Here is a 25,596-nt window from a genome sequence, read left to right as displayed (position 1 = left end):
CAGGAAATGTAGTTTTCTAAATTACGGGAAGTTTACCCCAGAGACACTTGAATATCACAGGGAAAAAATAAAGGATTGATCTTCATCAGAAAGCAGAAGTACTCTGTTATAATTTTTGGCCAATGCTTTCTAATTCTTCTTTTTCATATCTTTAAATACAGAATCCCCTTCACCTACAACTGAGTTTAGAAAATTCATTAAGTTCTGATGCTGATGTCACTGTCTCAATCCTGACCATGAACAACTGGTACAATTTTAGCTTGTTGCTGTGCCAGGAAGACTGGAACATCACAGACTTTCTCCTCCTCACCCAGAGTAACTCCAAGTTCCACCTCGGGTCTGTCATCAACATCACCGCCAACCTCTCCTCCAGTGAGGACCTCTTGAGCTTCCTACAGGTCCAGCTTGAGAGCATTAAGAACAGTACATCCACCATGGTGATGTTTGGCTGTAGCATGGAAAGCATCCGGCGGATTTTTGAAATTACCACCCAGTTTGGGGTAACACCTCCTGAGCTTCGTTGGGTGCTAGGAGATTCCCAGAATGTTGAGGAACTGAGGACAGAAGGCCTGCCCTTAGGGCTCATTGCTCATGGAAAAACAACACAGTCTGTCTTTGAGTACTATGTGCAAGATGCCATGGAACTGGTTGCGAGAGCTGTCGCCACAGCCACCATGATCCAGCCAGAACTTGCTCTCATTCCCAGCACGATGAACTGCATGGATGTGGAAGCTACAAACCTCACTTCAGGACAATATTTATCAAGGTAGGATGCAAGGCCTGAGTTACATCCCCATTCATAGCACTGTGACAGGAAGTAGTATTTCCTTATTTATCACCTTTGAAGAAATCTTGACCCTAAGTACCTTTAAATTCTAATAACATGGGTCGGGGGCGGTGGCTGGTTTTGGTGAGGGGAGTGTTCTGGTTGCATAAGGCTAGTATTTCATGACCTGTCACCTGGAATTTTATCTATACACTTGTAAATGCAGAAGGTATAGTCCATGCTGGAATCTTGCCTTTAAACCCTTGATTAGTTCCTTAAGAGCTAAGTGTTCTTGGCTAGTTATTTAAAAACTTTGTGGCTCAATTTTCTAATTAGTAAATGGAAATAATGTCAAATACCTTGATATTATAAAAATAACAAAGGTATCATGAAATTATAGATGAAAAGTATTTAATGCCATGCTTGACTCGTACATGCATAAGAAGTGTTTTTACCTCTGTCTGCTCTTTTCCATAGCAATAGACTTGAAAAAAATTTCTTCAAATTTTGACACAGAAAAAAGTCAAGTGGGAAGTAGACTTTTCTCTCTTTTTCCAGGTCTTGATACTAAAGGCAATCTAGAAAAGTGGATAATGACCTTAAGCTTGAGTCAGACTCTCTGAGTTCTACCACTCATTGTTTACATCATCTGGTCAAGTTATTTAATTTCTCTGAGGATTCATTTCTTATCCCCTATATGCATGTATGTAAAATGTATATAATAGTAGATCCTACTCTCCATGGAATTGTGATAAATGATAGGTAGGGAGGTATGTAGACAGACAGAAAAGAGTTCCATGGAGAATTGGTGTGTGTGTGTGTGCGCGCGCGCACGCACATGCATGTGCAGGTTTTTTAATTTAAATATTTAAATTTTATTTAAATATTTAAATATTTTATTTTATATAATTCTTACATCTTTTTTCATCTTTGCACAATGTATACATTTTCATTTTGGTTATATTCCCCATATAATTGCACACCCCACCTTATTTTGACTCTAGTCCTTCCTTTCCCCGCCCCTTCCTCCCTCCTACACCCCCCCCACCCCGTAGTGTATCTCTGGTTTATAGTTGCTTATTGATTTTGATTTTCACTTTGTATTGATTAGTCTTTTTTCTGGTCTCTTATTTAGGTTTTCTTAATTCCTGCTATGAGTGAAACCATCGGTATTTTTCTTTTTCTTTCTGACTTATTTTGCTGAGCATGATCCCTTCCAGCGCCATCCATGTTGCTGCAAACTGCATGTGTTTATCTTTTTTGATTGCTGAGTAATATTCCATTGTGTATATGTACCACATCTTGTTGATCCAGTCATCTATTTTTGGGCATTTGGGTTGTTTCCATAGCTTAGCTATTGTAAACAGTGCTGCTATAAACATAGGCGTGCAGGTACCCTTTGGAATTACTGTTTCTGTGTCATTTGGGTAAATACCTAGGAGTGGAATTGCTGGATCATGTGGAAGCTCTATGTTTAGTAGGTCAAAAAATCTCCACACAGCTTTCCATAGTGGTTGGACCAGTTTACACTCCCACCAGCAGTGCAGGAGAGTTCCTTTTTCTCCACATCCTCGCCAACATTTGTTGCTAGTTATGCATGTGCAGTTTTTAATTTACCTTTCTGCTCTAGTTCCTCATTCAATCTGGCTCAGAATGTAAAATGAAAAAGTGTATTTAAGTTAAAGAATAACCCATTGTATAGAATTTTCATGATTCACAGGAAACGGAAAATATTATTAAATTATATTTTCTAGAGACTTAAATTTTTCTGAAAAGGACCACCTATTGTCAGAAAGGCCAGTCAGAGAATTATTGCTGTTTTAGAGTAAATGCTTAAAGCTACTCTAAGCCCCACTTAAGGTTCTCCTGGAACACTGACATCTGACTATATTAGAGAACACAGGTTATATCTTAGTGTCTTGCCTTTTAAAATATTTGATGAAAGGTGGAGGTCTAAAGCATTTTACAGTTAATTTTGCATATATGGATTAACTACCTATCATGTGCAAGTCGGCATGCTAAAATATATGGCAGGTTAAAGGCTAAGCATGACCTATGCCCTCCCTAAAGGACGTTGTTAGTAAAATAATTCAAGATTCATATATTAGGATTCACATATGAATGATAAAATTAGATATTCTATCCTTAGAAATTGCCATTTTTCCTACATTGCATTTGATTTTCCCCAAGATTAAAGTCTATGCATGTTCTGTTTTATAGTCACTAGTCAGATTTAATCTGTTTTTGAATTAGCACATAATTGAGGTTCAGGATTTTATCTAGGAGAGGAAACATTCTCCCTCACAGCAAAAAAGACAAGCAACGGCTTTATTTAAAAATTCTAGTGGTCATTATTTTGGAAGGACAATCATAAACAGAAGACAGGATAACCCCTTGTGAAAACTGTGTTGTTATTTAGTGTCTTTCTGCCTCATGTAAAATGGAGACCACAATAAAAATGATTCTGTTTCGACCCTAAAACTGCTTAGAAACTATAGGGAGAGAGAGTCATTGACTTGAGCTGTCTGTACCTCAGGGATTCATTTTATCAAGATCAAACTGATTTTCCTGACTCTCCAAGGTTTAATTTATATTAAAATTCTGTGCCTGCTTTAACAAGGATCCGATCGCACTTCATACATGAAATTATATGATGGTACTTAGCTCATTCCATCATCATTGTCTATGCGTCTGACATTGAGCTCATGTATAAATTCTATTAAGTAGAGACACTATTATTCAGCTCAATTTAATGCTTAGCATATAGCAGTTACTTATTAGACATGAACTGAAATTAACACCAAAAAAATAAGAAACTTTTTAGTTCCATCCTATGTCATTTATTGCTATAGAAGAAAAATGGGTGTGGTTGACAACTAAATTAAATTAAAATTTTATTTTTTAATTTAAATTAACTTAAAATTTTATTTTTAAATTGAAATTTTATTTTTTAAGTTACCTAGCTACCTACCATCTAGATTTTTTTGCACTTTGTTTTTTCGATGAATGCTGGTTTAGTGGATAACCTCTGCCCTCAGGGCTGGCTATTTCCACATGTTTATTCCACAAACTTTGAAATTTGAAAAAGAAAAATGTGAGCTTTGTGGCACAGCAGCAATTCACAATGGATAAGGGTCAGTGACAGTGTTTTCATTTCCATGGATGTTTTTGAGATTGAACTCAAAGAATTTCAGGAAATATGCCTGGGACTTCTTAACCTCCCTGAGGAATACAGTCAAAGAGAAAGTTTCAAAGTATTCAGGAAAGGGTCAAGGAAAGTGAGCCAAAAACCTGGAAGAAGTTTCTATGATGAATAACTAAAGAGCTGCCTTAAGCTGTAAATCATCTGTGGATTTTTCGTGATCCTTATTTACTTTGTTGAATATGGTCTTTTAGAAAGTTCGTTATTCTCAGCCCATAAGTCACATCTGCATACAGTAATTTTCTTAATTGTTCCTAAATTTTGTGAGACTGACCCCACTTCCTCACTGTGTATTGAAAGTCATGAGGATAATGAGCCATGAATAGTGAGTGTCAGAGTTATGCAAGCTTTCATTTCTCATAGTAATTTTCAGTTTGGGCTGACAGAATTGTTAACATTTTAAAATGTTAATGAAAGCACCAAAACATGGCTTTTTCAGCATTGGCTTTTAGACTACGAAAATCATTTCTCATGGCAGACTACATAGAGGTAATTAAAGGTATAAAGGATTTTGTTCTTCCCACTTCTCAATGACAGAATAATGTCCATCATAAATGCAGACAAAACCAAGTTCACAGCATGATCTTGAACAGTTTACTTTCAAGTTGTTTTATTAAATATAAATTATTTGGGGTTATATTATCTGATGTGTTATTTGTTACAACTCCATAAAGAACTACATGTGGGGGGTTGTATGGAGCCAGTGGCTATTTGTTGAACTAAATAGGTCGGTAGACAAAAGTGCATTCTGCCACTTTGGAACTGACAGCCTAATACTTGAGTCAAATTATAAGAAAATGGTTATAAAGCAATGGGATAATGATTCTTAAAAATAGAATTGTGTTCAGGTACACATAATGCACTCTTCTCTGACACTTGCTGATGGAGTAACACTGAAATGGGATCTTATTAAATGAACAGGAATTTTCTACTTGCAGCAAATTCACAACCAGAAGAATGACATATGCAAATTCACAAGGAACTGTAAGAGAAATTTAATACATTTGGTACATATATTGAAGATGAAGAGGATTTGGCCTGATTCTGGAAAATAGTTTGTTTAATAGCATGCCACACAGGGTTGGTATGCCAGGCTAAGGAGCTTGCATTTTATATGCATAGTGGATGTCAGTTGAATGGCAGAACATTAGCCATGACATATTTATAAAATCATAATCCTGTAACAAATTAACCAAATGAAATAAAACAACATAAAAGCCATGAAATGAAAGTAATTTCTAAAACTGTTAGAGTATAAAAATGGTTTGTATTTTCAAAAATTGGTTTTAGTCTTACCCACATTTACTCCCTTACTGCATTTTGAACAACAGATTCTTGTAAAAGTAAATTAGTAATTTGAAGACATAGCTGCTGTTCCTGGGGTTAGGATCCGCCCATCTGAAGGCATTGGGGTATGAATGAATCCACTATCGATGGAGAAATAGATCCCTGTGTATTCAGCCGGCTAAGGTAGTTACTCTTTCTTTCCTTTTTTTAAAATATATTTATTTATTTATTTATTTATTTATTTATTTATTTATTTATTTATTTATTTATTTTACATCACTGTTCTTGATCCCTTACTTGGTTTCCCTATATCCTTCCTATAAGTGAAACCATCTGATATTTTTCTTTTTCCTTCTGGCTGATTTCACTGAGCATAATCTCTTCCAGCTCTTTCTTTAAGAATTCTAAGATTCTAGACTCTACTAGACACCTTGTCCCCCTGTTTGAAAAAGTCCCACAACCTTTGGGTAATTAATCATAGCTGTCATGATTTTAAAAAACTGACTATGGAGGCAGCCCTCTGCCCCCCTGTCTTTATGCAGGGATCTCTTTCTTTTTTTTTTCCTTTCCTTAATAAACTTGCTGTGTACTGAGGACCAAAAAAAGCTATGGAATCTTGTTTTTCTTCTTTGAACAGTTTCTGCAATTTAATTCTGTATCAAGTAGGCAGTGATTAATTCATTGATTCATTCATAACATCTATTGAAGCTTACGAATATTAAATTAAGCCCTTGTCTAATGCTGAGAACACAAAGAATAGAAGACAAAGGTCCTATTCTCCGGAAACTTAAACCTCTTTCTTCTCTTCTCCTAACAGGAGAGAATATGCTCCTTGAATTATCTCATTTATTTCCATTTCCTTTGACTTCCTGGTTAGCTATCATTCTTCTTTGGTAGAAAGCCCATTCTCTCAGTGACTAACCTTTGGCATTAGCTGGTATTGCTCAATTCTTGCTCAATTGTCGCTAAAGAATATTCTAACATGCTTAAGATTCTGCTCCAAGCTATGTTCACCTTTATGCTGACAGAGTGAAGCAATGCCAAGAGTCACTGGCCTTTCATTACTAGTAAATGTTGCTTTATTTAATGATTTTTGTACCTACTGTATGCCAGGTATTGTAGGGCACCAGTTTTGCTTCTGAAAAAGAGACTAAAACAAAAATTCATTTAAAAAAACCCCAAGGTATAAATTGATGCTGGTCCCCAGTGCATTCCTGGACACTGAAAACCTGCATGAGACAATTCTAATTTTGTGATATTCCCATTCACCATCACCCATATTGTGACCCTATCAAAGGTCGCAGTAATCTCTGGAAGCTTTCATTTCCTTAACTATTAGAATTCCTAACTTGAAAAGTTAAGCTGTGTGCTTCAAGTCATTCAGTTAGTACTTTATAGGGAAATATTTAAACTAATTCATCTAAATCCACATTCCTGACTCTCTCAGACATGATGTAAACCTTCCTTAATCAGGATCCCATTCCTCTGTAACCAAAGAACACTGAAATTTTCTTCCAGCCAAAAACTATATAAATTAGGAGGCACGATTACCCACTTGCAAGCATTCTTGTCCTCACAACCTCTGCTAAGCCAAACTAGTTAGCCCATATGTCTCAACAAGTACCTAAAAGAAATGCAGTTGCAGTGAACATAGAAGCCAGAGTTTCCATGCTGGTAGCACTGGCTCCACAGATCCCTAAGAAGAACCAATGGTTTGGAGAGGCTTAGTATGTCCACCTTTTACTCCTAGGTTAACTTTCTTTGCTAAGGCAACTAAGGAGTCAGGCATTCTAGAAATCACATGTCTTAATGCCATGAATCTTAGGGAACAACCCTTAAGGTCCATGTTTCCGTTTTTTTCCAATAGGAACCCATGTTACTACACTAATTTGACTGAAATTCTTTGACCTTGCTCCTCCCTCCATGTCATTTATGTCATGCTATGAGCTGAGTCTTAAAGTCCTCTAAATTTTAGGGGACTCAGCTAAGAACATGAGAACATGAACATTCCCTCAGTATCTTCTTTTGATAAGCTCAAATTTGCTTGATCTAGCACCCAGCAGGTTTTAAACTGTGAAATTTTTCCAAATGAGGAGAATTCCAAGCTTTTATTTGCCTGAGAGGAAATGCTAGGCTTTGTTGACTTTTTTACTTTGTATTTATCAGCCACATAATTTGAAAATATGAAATGATAAAAGGCAATGCAGCTCTACTCTGAATTCCAGATCCATCTCTTTTTTTTTTAAAGATTTATTTATTTATGCATACAAGAGCTGCGGTACAGGCCAGAGATGAGGGGGGTGAGAGGACTCACCAGAGACAGAGTGGAGAACAGAACAGGCAGACTGACGAAATACACTGCTGAGGGGAGCGTTGGGCGCAACAGGAGAGGTCTGCTGCGCCATGTAGGTTTCTCCCTGGCCGGCCAGGGATTGAACTCGTGCTGCAGAGGCTGTGGATTGCTTCATAGTGTGGTGCTTAACCCCTTTGCACCACCAGGGAGGCCCCAGATCCATCTGTTGGGGTCACTTTACTCCCCAGACCCTATAACCTTTCAGATGAGTGGTAAATACTGTGTGATATTCCACTGTCATAGCTACGTGAAGGTGATGCTGGAAGGGATAGCAGCACCTGAAATAACGCTGGAGCCAGGTCTGAAGCTGAAATGAATTAAGTGGGGGTATTCCACAAAGTAACCTGAAACAATCCAAGGGGTAAGCACAAGTCATGACTGTGGAGAAGAGTCAGGGCTCATGCCAAAATGCAAAGGGATGGGAAACACCTTGGGATCTAAAACAGCTCCAACTATCATGTGACAGAAAAACAGAGAAGAGTTTAATAGCTATGCCACACAGATGTGGAAAGCAGACACCACTCCATCCATGTGCCCAATGTCTCGATATGGTGACCCCCCCCAACACACACCTAGAGTGAAACAGCCCAAACTATGTATTGAATATTTTGTGACCCAAGGACACAAAAACATTAATTCGAAGGGAAACCTCTACTCCTATGGTAATTGCACACTATTTACAACAGCTCAGATATGGAAACAACCTATGTGCCCCAAAACAGTTGAGTATATCAAAAAGATGTGGTATATATACAATATGGAATATTACTCAGCAATCAGAAAAGAGAAACTCATACCATTTTCAGCAACATGGATAGAGCTAAAAGGAACTATGCTAAGCAAAATCAGTCAGAAAAAAAAAGAAAAATATCTGATAGTCTCAATTATGGGGGAATAAGGGAAACCAAATAAAGGATCAGGAAAAAGACAAAATTTGCAGGCAAATCATAGATCTAGGGCATATAACAAGGAAGGGAAGAATACAAGGGACTATGGTGATGGTCACTATGGTGGTGAGAGAATTATGGGGACTACATATGATGGGAGAAATCAAATATTGTACAAAAATGAACAACAATGTAAGAAAACAGAAAAAAAAAATTTTTGTGACCCAATTGCAATAATCAGTATCTTTACCTCTTGGGGGAAATGTAAAGAACAGTATAGTTCTACTGTATAGTTTCACTTGCAAGTAACTGAATTTTGTAAACACTGGAGAAACATAGACCCAAGGAATCCTATCTATGCACATATGTACATTTAATGTGCAATTCAATTGTTGTCATGCATTCCTGATAGAAATCTGTTTAAAAGATGAACTTTGTAAGTTGTTTTAAAAGATGATGCAATCAACAATTACAACGTGTGGGGCCCTCTGCTCTGAAGACTGAAATTAAGCCATTTCCAATTCCTGTTAAATTCCTTATCAGGGAGATTTCTCATCGAACTAATTCCTATTTTTGATACTATCCATGGGGAAATGTATTGGAATTTTAATGCTTTGAATAACCTCTAAATTGCAAATGCAAATATCTCCTTGGTGATTGAACCCCATTCTCTGGCAAGTGATGTCATACTCTTTAAGAGATACAGGTTGGATTTGAGCAGAAGACATGTGTTTAATTGCATTTATGCCACAAACATTCCTGAGCTGTTGCTTTGGCCAAGCACTATGCTGTGTCTAAGATTCAAAGATGACTCTGTGATAACCTGCTCTACTGAACTGCTGAAGCAGAGCAGTGGGGATGGGAGGATTTGTCCATTCCTAACAGCAGCTCTGTGGAAGAGACTGCTCTGGAGATGTGAAGAGTGTCAAAATTCATGCATTTGAGGACCTTTCAAACTAAAAAGTTAAAGATGGAATTAATCAAGTGTCAAATACTTATACTTGAGGGTACAAAGGAGGCTAAGAAAAGACAGTCAGGGAGTGTTTTATAAGTAGCTCTTCAAGTCTTCTTTGATGTTGAGTTTGAAGAGCTGGCCCATGTATGGAGGACAAAATCAAAGTAATGTCTTCTGACAGAATTGGACCATGGGTGAACTCTGTGGCTAAGACGGCAAATTCATGCTATTACATAAAGGAGGTGAATACCACAGGAGACAGCTTCAATAAAATGGGCCATGAAGTGAAAGCTGAACTACTAATACTGGTCATGTAAATAGGCAAAAATTCTCAATTACTTTAGAACAGGGAGAGATGGTGAAATAAAGAAATAAAAAATTGTAAATAGATGGATTTCAGAGGGTCACAAAGGAAGTCTAGAGTGACAAAATAATAATTAATTGAAGATGGTCAACCACTGGCTTAAGACTAGATCTCTTCTTAACAGGACAGGATACTGGCATTTCTTTTTTACAAAGTCCACTAGTAGAAAAAGGGGCAAAGAGAGGAAGAAAGGAGAAGGGAAAATTCAGAAAAATAAAAGAAAGAGCATTGAAAGAATGAGATAAACATCCATTAACTAGCATGTCAGAAGCTGTTAGAATACTTGAAGGAGAAAATATAGAGTCTAAGGAAAAAAAAAACAGATAATGGGAATAATTTAGATAATAAGAGGGATTAGGGAATGGTGTTGAAGAATTAAGAAAACCACAAGCATGAATTAAAATACAAACATAAAATAGGAAGAGCTGATACTTCAGACAGCTGGAGTAGGTCTACGTTGGTTGCAAAAGATCAGGATTGTGTAGAAGTTTTCCAAAAGGCATAAGACTATCCAAAGAAAATTGTTTGGGGCTTTGAATGCCGAAAAGCAGGGGGATGTAGGATTTGGGAAGATAGGAGTTTTGATTGAAAGATTTGTTCCATGGCTGTAGATAGGAATCACATGAAGAAATGATGGAATTTCTGAACATCTGTGGATCTCCAACTCTCTCCTCTCCTCCCTGAAAAAAGATTGGGAAATTAAGAACATTCCTTTAGTCTTCTACCCACCTGTGACTACACAGGTGCCTCTCTTTTATTCTTTCTCCTTTTCCTAATAAGCCTGTCCTTTAAAAAAAAAAAAAACAGAACTGGTTGATTATTTTGAGTACTTTTTCTGTGGAGTTTTTAGGGTTCTCTATGTATATTATCATATTGTCTGCAAATGGTGATAGTTTGACTTCTTCTTTCCCTATGTGGATTCCTTGTATGTCTTTCTCTTGTCTTATTGCCCTGGCTAGGACTTCCAGTATTATATTGAAGAGCAGTAGTGAGAGAGGACATCCTTGTCTTGTTCCTAGCAACATGGATGGAGCTAGAAGGAATTATGCTCAGTAAAATAAGCCAAAAGGAAAAAGAAAAATATCAGATGGTTTCACTTATAACAGGAATACAGGGGAACCAAATAAGACATCGGTGTAAAAAAATAATAACAGTACAAAACACAACAGAGCAAAAACAGACAATTGTAAACCAGAGACATCGTGCAGGGGAGGAGGAGAGAGAGGGATGAGAGGGAGGGAGGGAGGAGCACAGGGGACTGTGGTGATGGTGCATGGGTACCTTGGGGAAGGAGATTCTATGGGAACTCAATCTGAGAGGGTGGGGGAAAGCAAATATTGTCTAAAAAATGTAAAAAATGATAAATGTTAAAAGAAAAAAAGAAAAAAGTGCCTTGAGAGAATAAATCCTATATTAATATCCAAAAAATATTAAAAAAAACACAAACAAACAAAAAGAATATTCCTTTGTCTCATACCAAAAGGATTTTATTGGACTTTTCTACAACATATCTACTGTCGTTAGATCTAGAGTAAATTAAAAGTGACCAAGAAATAAATATTTAGGTTCAGTGTATAGGAGCAAGTAAACCTGATGGGAGTTAGGTAGTTCTGTGGGGGGAGTTGGAGAGAATGTCACTAGCAATAATATATAGCCAAATATTTCTAATCAGGCAAAGGCAAAAAATCAAAATAAGTTCTCAGAGGTGAAAAAATTTTATAGAGCTTTATAAAAGATGAACACATCTCTCATTCCCCAGGGAGAAAATATTAAATGATGAGATCATCCTGGTTAAAGGGATTCATCTCATTTTTCAAGATATAAGAGAGTGAGGATATAGATTATTTTAATGATACTGAGAAAGTTCCTAAAGGGAAAAATACATTTTTAAGGCTTCACAGAGTAAAATAGATATTCCCATGTACAGATATGATTAATAGAAGACTTCCATGGGAAGTGGAGTGATAGAAGAGGGCTATTTAAAAGAAATTTAAAAAATAAGAAAAGTAGATGTAGAAACAGTTGATCAGTGGGAAAAAATCAAAGTAGAACTAAATATGTGACTTTTGAACAGCTGGGCATAGAAGAAGACTTTGAGTATGAAAAGCATTTAAACAAAACATAGATGGACAAATGGAGAATAGGAAGACGGGATTTTTACAGGACTCATTCAGAAGCAAGAAAAGATATTTACAATAAATATAAAAAACAGTAAAATTTCACAAGCAGCGCAGGTCTTAAAATCTTTCAGCACATGACACTACTGTTGGTAAGTGGAGGTTTTTTAATCTAACTTGAATAAATTGTAGAGTGAGTTTTTTTAAAAGTAAAAGTAGTACATGATTAATGTAATTTAATCCCATACATAAAGATAACATGGTTAAAGTTCTGCAGGGAGTGTATACTCACTTAAATTAGTCCATCAAATATCTACCCAAAGTGATAGTATTCTAACACCCCAAACAAGCTATACACTTAAACAGCACGTTTTAATAAGTGAACGTACCATACTTAAATCCTTCACTTGATACTGATCTAAAACATTTCATATGAAGGGGTTCCCCGGTGGCGCAGCAGTTGAGTGCTGGGTTGTGAAGCTGCCCGCAGCCTCTGCAGCGCCGGTTCGATCCCCGGCTGCTCCCCGGCCAAGGAGGGTCCCACATGGCGCACAGACCCCTCCTGCTACCCGCTGCTCCCCTCAGCAGTGTACTTCGGTCCTTCTGCCTGTTCTGTTCCCTGCTCTGGCTCTGGTGAATTCTCTCACCCTCCCGCGCTTTTGACTGTAACCAGTGCTTGTATGAATAAATAAATAAATCCTTAAAAAAAAAAAAAAAAGAAATCCTTTAAAAAAAAAAAAACATTTCATATGAAGTCCTTTGCTATTGAGAAAATCTTCTGTCCCATTTTGGAAATAAGATAATAAAACTCCTCTCAAATGAATTATAGAGGGAGACAGTAAGAGCTATAATTTACTTTCTAAATACTCTCAATGAATTAAGCAATAAAGAGAACTCACACAATTTCTTTTCCACATCCACCCTCCTGCTTGTTTCTGGACCCTACGTTCTCTCTGCCTTCTCTCATGTCCACACTCCTCTGTGTACCAAGAGCAACACCTGGAGCACAGGGGCAGGCCCAGGAATTCTCCCTTGTTTCTGCCACATCAACAATCTTTCTATTTTTACTGGATCATTTCCATCAGCCTATATGCACACCCCTGTCTGTCTCTCTATCTGTCTGTCCAGCTATCTGTCCATATGTCTATCTATCTATCTATCTATCTATCTATCTATCTATCTATCTATCTATCTAGGACATACATACACATAGACTCATTTACTTGATTTTTTTTTCCCCTCCACCATTATCCCATTTTCTCCTCTTTACAGCATGACCTAGTAAAGAGTAAATTCCAGCTTCTCTCTTCTCATTCTCCCCTTGAATGTCCACATTAGGCTCCAGCACTTCACTGAAATTACTCTAGTCAAGTCACCATTGGCCTGCATGTTTATAAAAGCTGTCGTCAATCCTCAGTTTTCTACATACTTGATCTGCTGGAAGCATTTGACACAATCGCTCATTGTTCCCTCCTTAAAACATCTTTTTAACTTGACTAGAATACAGCACAGCTGACTTTTTGCCTACATCTCCAATGATTTCTCAGCTGTCTTTGCTACTTCTTCCTCACCTGTACCAGCTCCAAATGTTGGAGTGCTGCAAACTTATCCCTTGGACTTCTTTTTATCTACAATTACTCACTATGTCATCTCCTTAAATATGGTGTAGACAGTTATGGCTCCCAAATTTGTATCTCCAGTCCAGACTTCATTGCTGAGCTCTAGATGATCACCCTTTTGAGCCCCCTCCCTCGCTCTCTCTTGCTGTAAGCCTCAGATATGTGGTCAGCTGACTAGTCTTAACTGAAAAAGAAAATTCTTTAATTAGTATGTCAAGTTTTGTATACAATGGGGCTTCTAAAATATATCTTAAGGGCCTCTCCAGTGGCGCAGTGGTTGAGCACTGGGTTGCGAAGCTGCCCACAGCCTCTGCAGCGCCGGTTCGATCCCCGGCTGCTCCCTGGCCTCCAGAGGAGGGTCCCACATGGCGCGCAGACCTCTCCTGCCGCCCGCTGCTCCCCTCAGCAGTGTCCTTCGGTCCTTCTGCCTGCTCTGCTCCCCGCTCTGGCTCTGGTGAATTCTCTCACCCTCCCGCGCTTCTGACTGTACCCAGTGCTTGTATAAATAAATAAATATAAAATAAAATAAATCTTTAAAAAAAAATAATAAAATATATCTTAAGTATATTAAACATGCCCTTGTTCTTACTGTATGCATCATACATCATAAAAATATTTTCTTACATGATTTGCAAAGTATAAATTTTATCTCAGCTCCTAGACAAATCAACATAGATTCTTAATTAGTGACCTAATGGAGATTTATTACTAAAGTAATAAGTTACTTCAATGCAAATTAACTAATAAGCTTTCTAGTTTCAATCAGAGTGATGTCTTGGGAGGTTTACTGGTTAAAAAAATAAAAGGTATAGCCTCGCACTGCTTTGTTAAACACTCATACATGCATCTCAGTCCAAACTAGGTTCTCATTCATAGAGTGAGAGGCAGGCCTTTGTCATTCATAACAAGCTATTATAATTTTCTTCTATTACAGGTGGTCTCCTGGTCAATATCTCTTCCTACATAAATTTTGCCTGTTCCCAGGTCAACATTATTAATGCAGACTTCCAGCTTCATTATTACCCTGATCAGAAATCTTTATGGTTGCCTTTTTCCTATTAAATTGAAGCCAGTCTTATAAAATAGATATGTGAATCATCTCTAGTCTAGTTGTAATCTGCTTTTCCTTTATTATTTTCTCCTATTTTTCTATCTTGCTCTCCAGTAAGATGGCTGTGTTTAGCACCCCCTGTTTTATGCTCCAACTCTACCCTTTTACCTTTTCCCGTAAAGTTCCTGAATCTGGAAGTTTTCTTCAGAGTTCCTATCTAGGCTGGAGCTGTAGTACGATTGGCACAGCACATGCTGATATTCTCGGTCCATGTGATTGGCACAGGCTTTAAATTCCTATTAAAATAATTTAAGGTTACAAATACATTGTATTTGTCCTTTTCATTTACATTGCTCTATGGGTTTACTTTGACCTGACAATCAAACTAAATATTCCAGCTCTCATTTACATGACTTTCAATCAAGCCAAGTTTCACACATTCTTTGTGTGGCTTGGGAACTAAATATTAATCTGTGCATCTGGCACTCTCAAAATCACTGCTTTTCTTTCTGGAGACTATGTATTTCTTTTTCCTTTTTTAAAAGTTTTTTTATATTTATGCATACAAGAGCTGGGGTACAGGCCAGAGGTGTGGGGGGTGAGAGGATTCACCAGAGACAGAGCAGGGAACAAAACAAGTAGATCGACTGAAGTACACTGCTGAGGGGAGCAGCGGGTGAAACAGGAGAAGTCTGCTGTACCATGTGGGTTGCTCCCTGGCCGGCTGGGGATCGAACTTGCACTGCAGAGGCTGTGGACAGCTTCACAGGCTGCATCTTAACCCTTTGCACCACCAGGAAGGCCCAAGACTATCTTTCTTGATTATACCATCTTCTCTCCACTTCTACTGCTCTTACCTTAGCCCTTATTTCCTTAATCCCTTTATGAAATAAGCTGAGAGGGGAGAGAGGATGAGCAGAAGGATGAATGGACTCTATTTCTCACTCGTGAACCTGTGCTCAGTCCTTCCTCCTTCCAAATCATTTCCTATAGAGCTAGTAGGCTATTTCTTAGCAGAAATCAGATTATCTTACTTGTCACTGCTTATCATCATGTGGCTTGCACTTTCTATCTCTGACTTTCACACATGCATCTCCCTGGTTTGACCACATGCTCCCCAGATTATTTTATTGGCTAACTAATTCCTTCAAAATTTAGTTCCAGTACCACTTTTTCTGAAAAGCCTTCCTTGTCACTCCTGGAGTAGAATGTGAAGGTTTGCTCTCTGCTCAGAGACACCCAAGTTTACGCCTGTCCTGACACTTTTACCCTGGTTTAAAGTGCCTGTTCACTTTTAATTCTCCCCATTACTAAACTTTAAACACTAAGAACATTAAGTATGTATTTCATCTCTGTAATCATGCTAAGAACAGTGCCTGCATTTGTATCCATTTATCTTGCCAATAAAATTATTCCTGCTACTTCTTTTTCTTGTTCATCCAAGCATGGTCCCAAGAAGAACATGGTAGAATTGGATTTAAGCAAAAACAAGATTTCAAACTTGTCATCTTGTAACTTCTACAGTGGGCATTTAAACTTTGCAACCATTGTTATTACATCACAAAGAACACATAGCAAAGGCAGCTATAGTTAAAAGCTATCAATGAGATTATTCACCCTAGCTATGAAAATGAAATAGAAACAATATATTAGAAGTGGGCATTCTCTGAGACTCAAATGTCGGTGCCAATAATCTAGTGAAACACGTCCTGAATTTTCTGGTCTGGGAAAATTGAAGCCATCTAGACCTCCTGATTGATTTGCATTTTGGTGACAATGAATGACTCAAATATATCTGAACATTGTCCTTCAGTCAAGGTCATCTTGATGCTATTTAAAACCAATAATGAGGAATGTTTTTTACTGGAATGAAGGAGTAATATATCATCATGGAAAGATTTCTGAAGACTCCTAGTGACTTCTTTTCTGAGATATTCTAAGTACATGTTCATTTGGTGGTAGTCTTTCAAGGGTCCATGCTATGAAATGTCTATAATCATTGTTATGTCGCAAATATTCTTAAAATAATGAGGGATCTTCTTCCTACAATTTTACTTTCCTGATCACTAAAATGTCCAACTGAAATTAACCTATTTACTACTAACCATTTTATTCCCTAGTTTATGGCTGTGTGTGTGTTGTGTGTGTGTTAAAATATCCAAAAGCAGGTCACTCTTCAGATATACAATTGTGCCACTCTTCTCTTATGGTACCTGGTGATTATCAATTGATTGATCTGTATGTTTTAACGATTTGGCTCCCTGCTTCTTGAAAGAAACAGAAAATCGTTTCAAGTAGAAGATAACTGAGACGGCGTTGCTTGTTGCAAAATAGAATTCACTTTAAGTAGTACAGTCCCAGTGGGAAGTGCTTACATGAATAATTACCATTACTTGCAATTTGCCAAAATGAACAGTTTCATCACATTTAGTGATAGCAGCATCTTCAAATATGATTTACATTTAAATCACTAATGAAAATTAGTACATTCTTCACACTTTCTGATTTTTCTGTATCCCTCTGTGGCAGCACAACTTTTTACTTCTTGTATTTCCATGTGTAAATTACCCCGTAATGTTTGTGACTGGCAGTGGATGAATGTGTTTTGCTGAGCCTAGATTTGCATCTTATTCCACAAAAAAAAAATCTTGTTACATTTCACATTTCAAAGTAATTCTATTCGTTCAAAATGTGTCTTAAGAACTATCTATGCATTTAACATAATGCAGTACTAGTATCTCCAACAAAAAAAGTTCTATTAAAAGAATTTGTGTCCTGAAGGCAGCACTGATTAAAAAAAAAAAAAAAACTTCAATGGAATTAAATAGTAGCTACCATCTCTGAAATATTTGTTCTGTGTCACAAGGTGTGATCCATGCTTTATGTGCATTATTTTTAACCACTATAATGGAAGTATTATTTTTTCCATTTTACTTATGACAAAATTGAAGCTTCCGTACCAGTAAATTGCCCAAGGACAAGGTTAGTGGACGTCTGGACCAATATTCAAACACAGGTGTACCAAAATCAAAGTATGGACTTCTATTCTCACGTACGGTCATAATTAAGAATATAGAAGTGTCACAAGCTTGCATACTAGCTCTTATTGTCTTGTCTTGCCAGACCCAGAAAGATGGGTCTGACCAAACATTTTCCTATCTCATCCATATCAAAACATACACTGACAGTGATCTGGTTCATCAGGACTCAGTTGTATCATCCAGTTGGTAATTTTCCTTTCTTTGACTTCTGGCAGGAGCTCTCTCTAGAGTCAGAGCCAATTGTTTTTCTCTAATGACTTAGAGGGAGGGTAGCCTGAGGCCATCCAGAGAACTGTGAATCTATTTATCATCGTTTCCTTTGTTCCATGGATGATATCCAACATGCTGCTTTGACTGGCCTCATGAGGAAAGATATGTTGATTGTTTCTACTCTACAAAGAGCAACACTGTTAACAAGATTTGGCTGTTTTCTATAGTTATGAATGCAATTTTTGAGCAATTATGAAAGTATATGCATACTAATTAAAACTTACCCCTTGCAACAAAAAATAAAATATTTATTGAGCTAATGTAGTTGCAATCAGATGTCGTAAACAATGGAAATAAGACATGTTGAAGACCTCCATAACTTGGAATGTTATGGAAATATATAATTAACAGTTTACAATAGAAAAAAGTAACATGTCCTTTAACTAGGAATAAAAACATTTGGAGCAAGACCTAGCAAAAGTCAAGCACCCAACTCTGGCATTAGAACCTGAGGTGAGATTTCATTCACTCAATGAAAAAAGATTCTTCTAGAAAGAATCCATTTAACTAATTCTTTTTTTTTTTAATTTTTAAAAATTTTTTGTTTATTTATTTATTTGTTTGTTTGTTTATTTATTTATACAAGCACTGGGTACAGTCAGAAGCGCAGGAGGGTGAGAGAATTCACCAGAGTCAGAGTGGGGAGCAGAGCAGGCAGACTGACGAAGTACACTGCTGAGGGGAGCAGCGGGTGGTGGGAGAGGTCTGCACACCATGTGGGACACTCACCCGGCAGCCGGGGATCGAACCGGTGCTGCAGAGGCTGCGGGCAGCTTCGCAACCCAGCGCTCAACCGCGCACCACCGGGGAGGCCCCCATCTTACTAATTCTTGCAGAAATTATAAGCGATGCTTTTTAAAATAAAAATTAGAGTTTCTTATTATTCAGAGTGAGAAACAAAGATGAGCACTGCTTTCTGACTTTGGCCTCACCTCGCTTGCTTACTTTTTGCCTTTGCTCCTCTTTGCCAGGTTTCTAGCCAACACCACTTTCAGAGGGCTCAGTGGTTCCATCAGAGTAAAAGGCTCCACTATCATCAGCTCAGAAAACAACTTTTTCATCTGGAATCTGCAACATGACCCCATGGGAAATCCAATGTGGACCCGCTTGGGCAGCTGGCAGGACGGGAAGATTGTCATGGACTATGGTATATGGCCAGAGCAGGCCCAAAGGCACAAAACCCACTTCCAGCACCCAAGTAAGCTACATTTGAGAGTGGTTACCCTGATTGAGCATCCCTTTGTCTTCACACGAGAAGTCGATGATGAAGGCTTGTGTCCTGCTGGCCAACTCTGTCTAGACCCCATGACTAATGATTCTTCCATATTGGACAGCCTTTTTAGTAGCCTCCACAGCACTAATGATACAGTTCCCATCCAATTCAAGAAGTGTTGCTATGGATACTGCATTGATCTGCTAGAAAAGCTAGCAGAAGACATGAACTTTGACTTTGACCTCTATATTGTTGGGGATGGAAAGTATGGAGCCTGGAAAAATGGGCACTGGACTGGGCTAGTGGGTGATCTCCTGAGTGGGACAGCCCACATGGCAGTCACTTCCTTCAGCATCAATACTGCACGAAGCCAGGTGATAGATTTCACCAGTCCTTTTTTCTCTACCAGCTTGGGCATCTTAGTGAGAACCCGAGACACAGCAGCTCCCATTGGAGCCTTCATGTGGCCACTCCACTGGACAATGTGGCTGGGGATTTTTGTGGCTCTGCATATCACTGCCATCTTCCTCACTCTGTATGAATGGAAGAGCCCCTTTGGTATGACTCCCAAGGGGCGAAATAGAAGCAAAGTCTTCTCCTTCTCTTCAGCCTTGAATGTCTGTTATGCCCTTTTGTTTGGTAGAACATCAGCCATCAAACCCCCAAAATGCTGGACAGGAAGGTTTCTAATGAACCTTTGGGCCATTTTCTGTATGTTTTGCCTTTCTACATACACGGCTAACTTGGCTGCTGTCATGGTGGGTGAGAAGATCTATGAAGAGCTTTCTGGAATACATGACCCCAAGGTAATGCTTCCTTTTATGCTAGTTTTCTCTTTGCCTGTCTGTAATAGCTCTGTGTGTTGTATCTTGTGCTGTGGTGTCAATGGTCTGTCATCTAACAGAAGATTGCTTTCTCAGTCATCTATAGGGACAGGGACTAGTCCAAAAGGCTTTCAATTTGCCTGGCTGAACTAAATATTTCATTACTTCATTAACTGAAACAAAAAAAAAGTGAAGGATCTTAGGAAATGCATGGAAAGTCTTTTTAGTAGAAACATCTATCAGTGCCATTTTCTTTGTGTTATTTAACAAGATGGCTATCAGGAAAGTCTTAGGAAGTAGTTTTACCCAAAGTAGACTTCAAAAGTGGATTAATTACTTATCTTGGGAATTAATGGAAGTAAATAGTAGGATTCATATTTTAAGTAATAATCATTTTTTCACCATTAAAAAATAACAGAATGGAAGGAACTACCATTTTATCATAGTACCCAAAGTCTGATGCTAAAGAACTCAATGGGTGATGAACAAGGAATAGTGGAGTAAGATGACAAGGTTAGCTAAGAACAAGATTCTCATGCTCATAGAGTAAGGAAAGAGGTAGAGAATGCCAACAGCAACTTTGCAATGTCTGAGTTTTTGTAAGAAACCTGTGTCTCTTCTAAGCTGCCTCTTAGGAGGTTGTTGTCTAGGAAATATCTGACCTTTCTGTCTCAGGGCAGAAGGGAGAGAGAGGGAGGGTGAGCTCAGGTAAAGGAGTAGGTGGTAGGAGTGGTGGTGATAGGACTAAGGGTAGCCATGTTTCTGTGTTTTCTCTGGATTGAAACAAAACCTCTTTCAGTGATTGGAGGTATGGAGATGCTGTTCCCATCTGGTGGGAATAGTGAGGATGGGGCTGTTAGGGCAATTGGTATGGAGCTCGAGGCAGGATTTCAGTACTGATGGGGAGCAGAATCCAGTTCCAGAGCAGACATGTATTCTGATGTGTAGGGCACATCTAACAGAGACTGGAGACAGCTGTAACTCAGCCAGCATAGCCAAGAAACACCATGTTTAATGCAACCTGAGCTAAACTGAACATTCCAAATGGTGAAACATTCATTATGCCTTCCATTACCTACTTTCACAGCAGGCATCAAGGCATTTAGTCATTTTCTATAAATTTTTATTGCGCATTTAAAATTAATTTCATAAAGCATCAACAAATAGGACATTTGTAACTGTCTTTAGTAAATGATGAATGATGGAATATCCCAGAGACCTGTTAGTAGTTTTAGAGAAATCGCATAGCTTGAATTGCAGTATAAAGTCTGCTTTGTCAACAAATGAACATAAGAAATGTAATACATATACTGCAAGCTCCTGATCAGTGACAAGAACCTTATGAAAAATCTGAATGAACAAGAGCTTGTGGATGAGGCAAAGATTTATATTGATTTTTAATGAACACTCTGGATTTCAGGTTATGAGTTGGAATTCAGGGAACACAAATAAATTCTATAGCATAAATATGCCACCTGATTATACTGTGACAATCATAAACTATGATACAGTATTTTCTTACTCTGAGTAAATTGTTTGTAGTCCCAAATTTTGACTGTGACTTTTTTATATTAATCTTGGAATCTAAATACCACTTACAAAATGTATTCATGGGAAAGGAGTTTGAATGAAACTTACTGACTTAGAAAGTAAGATTTGTGATCTGCATTTATACACAGTCCAGGAGTCAATTGAAGCCTGCCTCCACATGTATCTATCTGTTAACTGTGATGTCCAATAACTTATAATAAATGCAACAGCTCTACTTTTCTTCTAAATCATCATAGTTTAGCATGTTAGCTCTATATCAAAAACAATGAATAGGATTATTAAGAGTGTAGACAGTTGATCATCATTTCAGAGCTGAGTTCCACTGGCATCAACTAACCACTTTGAATCAGAGCTAGAGTTACAAGCAAAGGCTGTGCAATTTGTGATTCACTACATGTTGCCACAGCCAAGGCAGGATGGCTTTTTTCTGCTGGGGTCAGAGGGAAGACATAATCATGTTGCTGGCTGCTCCTGCAGATAGCCCCAAGGGATGGGGACTGAGCTACTGGACAAATGAAATTCAAGATGCTTCCATCCTCACTTAACTATTTTTTCCAGAATAATTTATTTTACACTGTAAGTAATAAATGTAGCTTTTCATGGCCTCCCACTGACTCTTCTGGAAAGCAGGATCCATGCTCTCGAAGCATGAACCATGAAAGCAAGAATTTATGGGTGACATATTTAATAGAACTTATATGGGTATTTCTGTGACATAAAAAGGGCACCTTTCGCTATAGGTGATGCAGAAAATAGAGTAGAGAGGGAAACAGCACCTATTGCCTCATCCTCCAAAGTCATTTTCTCTTAGCATTTTGGGATTGACAGGTGGATAAAAATTGCAGTATTATTTTTATCCAACAAGGTCTTCAACTGGGTCTATGGTCAAGGAGTAGACCTGGATATTCTTAGAACCTTCTAGTCATTGACATCTGACCTACTGAGATATAAGACAAGAAAATCACTTCACATATTTATTTTTCTATGAAAAATAAAGCCCCCCTCCTCCCTCATAAAGTTGAATTGGCTCAGTTGAAAAAATACATCATCATTCAAAATGAGCCATTTGCTGCTTTTAATGGGTTTTATAGTTCTTTTCTAGCATCTCATATAAAATGCCCCCTTTAGCCTGGTGTCTCTAATATATGTTTTTTTAAATGTCAGCTCCTTAAAGGAGTAGGAAGCTAGTGTCATTTTGGTCTAGGCAAATGATGGTCTTGCTTTAGAAAAACTGTGCTAGAGAACATTCAAGTAAATATTAAAAATTAAATAGCTCTTGCTGTGAAGGCAAGCGCACACTTTAGCCAGAAATATTAAAGCAAATGGCACTTTATTCACTTCCTAGTAGGAAATTATAAGCATTTCCTAAAATAATAAAAAAAAGCCTTTATTGATCTTCATATAACAGCATGTGGCTGTCCAATAAAACATAGGAATTCATATAATGAAAGCTGGCCTTGAAGACTTGGGGATGAGGTCAGAACATCAAGGCAAACAAGACACTGAAATTGGAGTTTGAAGTGAAGTGAAAGAAACTAAACTACACCAGGCCATTCATTTGTTCCTAAATTTATCCAATAACAGCAAGGTCTGTTCCAGGCACTGTGCTGAGTGACTGGGAGTTTAGTAGTGAGTAAAACAGACCCTGTCCTTGCAACATGGAGTTTCATAAGAAAGAAAGACGTTGATTTCAAGGGAGCACATACATCTGTTAATGATTTAAACCACTGTAAGTTACTAAAGGAAAACACAGCAAAATCTGAGAACCTCCCAGGAGATGAATCTGAATAGTCTATCAAAGAAAAACCTTTGAAAAGAGAAAGACTGCTGAGATCTGAAGGATGTAAATCAGCCAAAAGTGAGTGCACTGGTGTTAGGAGAAGAATATTCCAGGGTAACCCTCCAGCATGTGCCGAATTCCTAAGAATGGAGCAAGGGGGTTGAGATCATAAACACTCCATTATGAGCCACAGACTGGAAAGCCTGGAAAAGGGGAGCAAGAACAGCAAAAGGAATAAAATGGAGATTTTGATCAACAGACTTCCAGAGAGAAAGTTTCTGAGAAGAGGAAAAATTCAAGAAATGGCCTGATGTGAGAGAGCTGCACTTTTCACGGGCTGCTTGTACTTCCACACAGAAAACAGCAGCAACATTCCCTTCACTTTGGCAACAGAAGCTCATAACAAACCCGCCAAGTGTGTCATAAAATTGTGTTGAAAGAACACAATTTTTTAATGAACAAAACATAAAAAGATACTTTAGATGAAAAATTGAATGTGGTAGTGGTTGGCAATATCTCACAAATATATTAAAAACTGTTGAATTTTATACTTTAAATGGATGAATTATATGGTATATAGATTCTAGCACAATAAGACTTTAATAAGCAAACAAACTGCCATGTCACCAAATTAGAAGCCTGAATATTTAAAGATATCAGATTTTCCCTTGGCTAGTTTATAAGTATAAAGCACTTCCAATCAAAATCCCAAAGGAGTTTTTGTTGATTTGTTTGTTGCTGAATCTTATATACATTGATATAGATGCAAAAAGAAAAAATCAAGGGATTTATTTTTCTAGATATTGAAATTCTTAATCTTAGCAATAATAACAGGAAGCTAATATTCACTGACACTCCTATATGCCGTGCACTGTTATAAACAAAGTTGATAGAGTAGCTCTCCTATTGAGTAGCCATGGAAATTAAAATAATCCAACTGAAGCAACTTGTATAGTGTCTGATACCTAGGGGGCACAAAATGATAAAAAAATAGTGAAATTTCTTGTAAAATTTTAATGTGAATATTAATTATATTTATCTTGAACAAATAGCTCTCTCTCTCTCCTCTCTCCTTGTCAATGTAACCTGGGTAAATGGCTAGATTCTCTTTTTGGAATTAACTTCTACAGAGCCTAGAGGCAAATTTTCTGCCTACTAGTAGTAGATTTATTGTCATCGTGGAAGCATTTTAAGCATCCTTGCTGGTTTATATTGTCAGTTTTTCCAGTTCATCCTTGTTTAAATTTATGCTGTCTGCTATTTTATGTCACCATTAGGTTACCTTAAATCTTTTCAAGAGGGGAACAGGTATAAATTAAGTAATGGCAAAATTAAAGAATAAGTGATAGTAACAATAATTCAAAAAAGACTTAAGATGAACCAATCAATATAAAAAATATTAAACTTACTTATAATCAAAAAATGTTCATAACGATTGCAATGAGAGGATATGTTTGCCTATCAAATTAGGGATCTTTTATTGATAGTTCTCAGTCTTGGTGGAAGCACATTAAGAATGGCACCAGCATACGCTTCTTTGGGGAGGGTAAGTTGGTGCAATATGTTCATAAATCAGTTTGACCATTTGTATCAAGAGCTTTAAAAGGGTTCTTGCCCTTTCACCCTTGACTTATACTTCTAGGAATGTGTCCAAGGAAAGTAAATTAATGTACGGATAGTAATTTAATGCAAAGACTCACTGCAGTCTTACTCAAAATAGCAAAAATTTGGAAAGCATGTCGATGTCTAAAAATAGCACAATTAATACATTATATTCCCATATGTTTCAGTAATGTAGCCAGCAGAAATTAATTTGAAGAGTTTTTAAAAATATATCCAAAAAATCACAATATAATGTTAAGTGGAAAGTCAGGATACAGAGCCACCTCCTATATGTCCAATTTTGTGTTAGGCATTTGCACATGCTTTACAGAGATGTGCCAGGAAGGAAACATAATAAAATGTTAAATGGCAGGGACAGCTGAGCAGTGTAATTACAAGACTCACTATGTTATTGTTTCCACTCCATATTTGCTGCAATGTGCCTGTATTATTCATGACACTAAGAAGCTAACAGTAAACCCCATAAGAATGAGAACAATTCCAGACAGTAAGTGACAGTACAGCCCAGTGTTGGTTCCACATGCCCACTGCTGTCTGCAGCCTTTCAAGTCCAGAGTCCATGGAGAGTGAGAACCAGGACAAGTAACACTCCCATAGCACGATGTTTGCATCTTAAAGATGCTTTGCCTTCCACAGAGGCTTTCAGAAGCAAATTTTCAATCCCGTGCAGGTTATTACCCTCATAGACTTAAC

At 37.7% G+C, this 25,596-nt stretch overlaps 1 protein-coding gene across 1 annotated transcript in view; it reads left to right on the top strand.

Moving 5' to 3' along the window:
- Positions 1-25,596, top strand: part of GRIN3A (glutamate ionotropic receptor NMDA type subunit 3A) — a gene marked incomplete at both ends in the record, with an annotated part of 150,100 nt that overhangs the window by 49,898 nt on the left and 74,606 nt on the right. Inside the window, 2 exons of the mRNA XM_084236392.1 lie at positions 162-766; positions 18,884-19,931. Of these exons, the coding sequence (XP_084092518.1) occupies positions 162-766; positions 18,884-19,931 (1,653 nt within the window). The remainder of the gene's footprint in view (positions 1-161; positions 767-18,883; positions 19,932-25,596) is intronic.

The sequence above is a fragment of the Talpa europaea genome (assembly GCF_964194135.1).
Source record: "Talpa europaea genome assembly, chromosome: 7".
NCBI classification, from domain to species: domain Eukaryota; kingdom Metazoa; phylum Chordata; class Mammalia; order Eulipotyphla; family Talpidae; genus Talpa; species Talpa europaea.
This window is presented reverse-complemented; position numbering and strand designations above follow the sequence as displayed.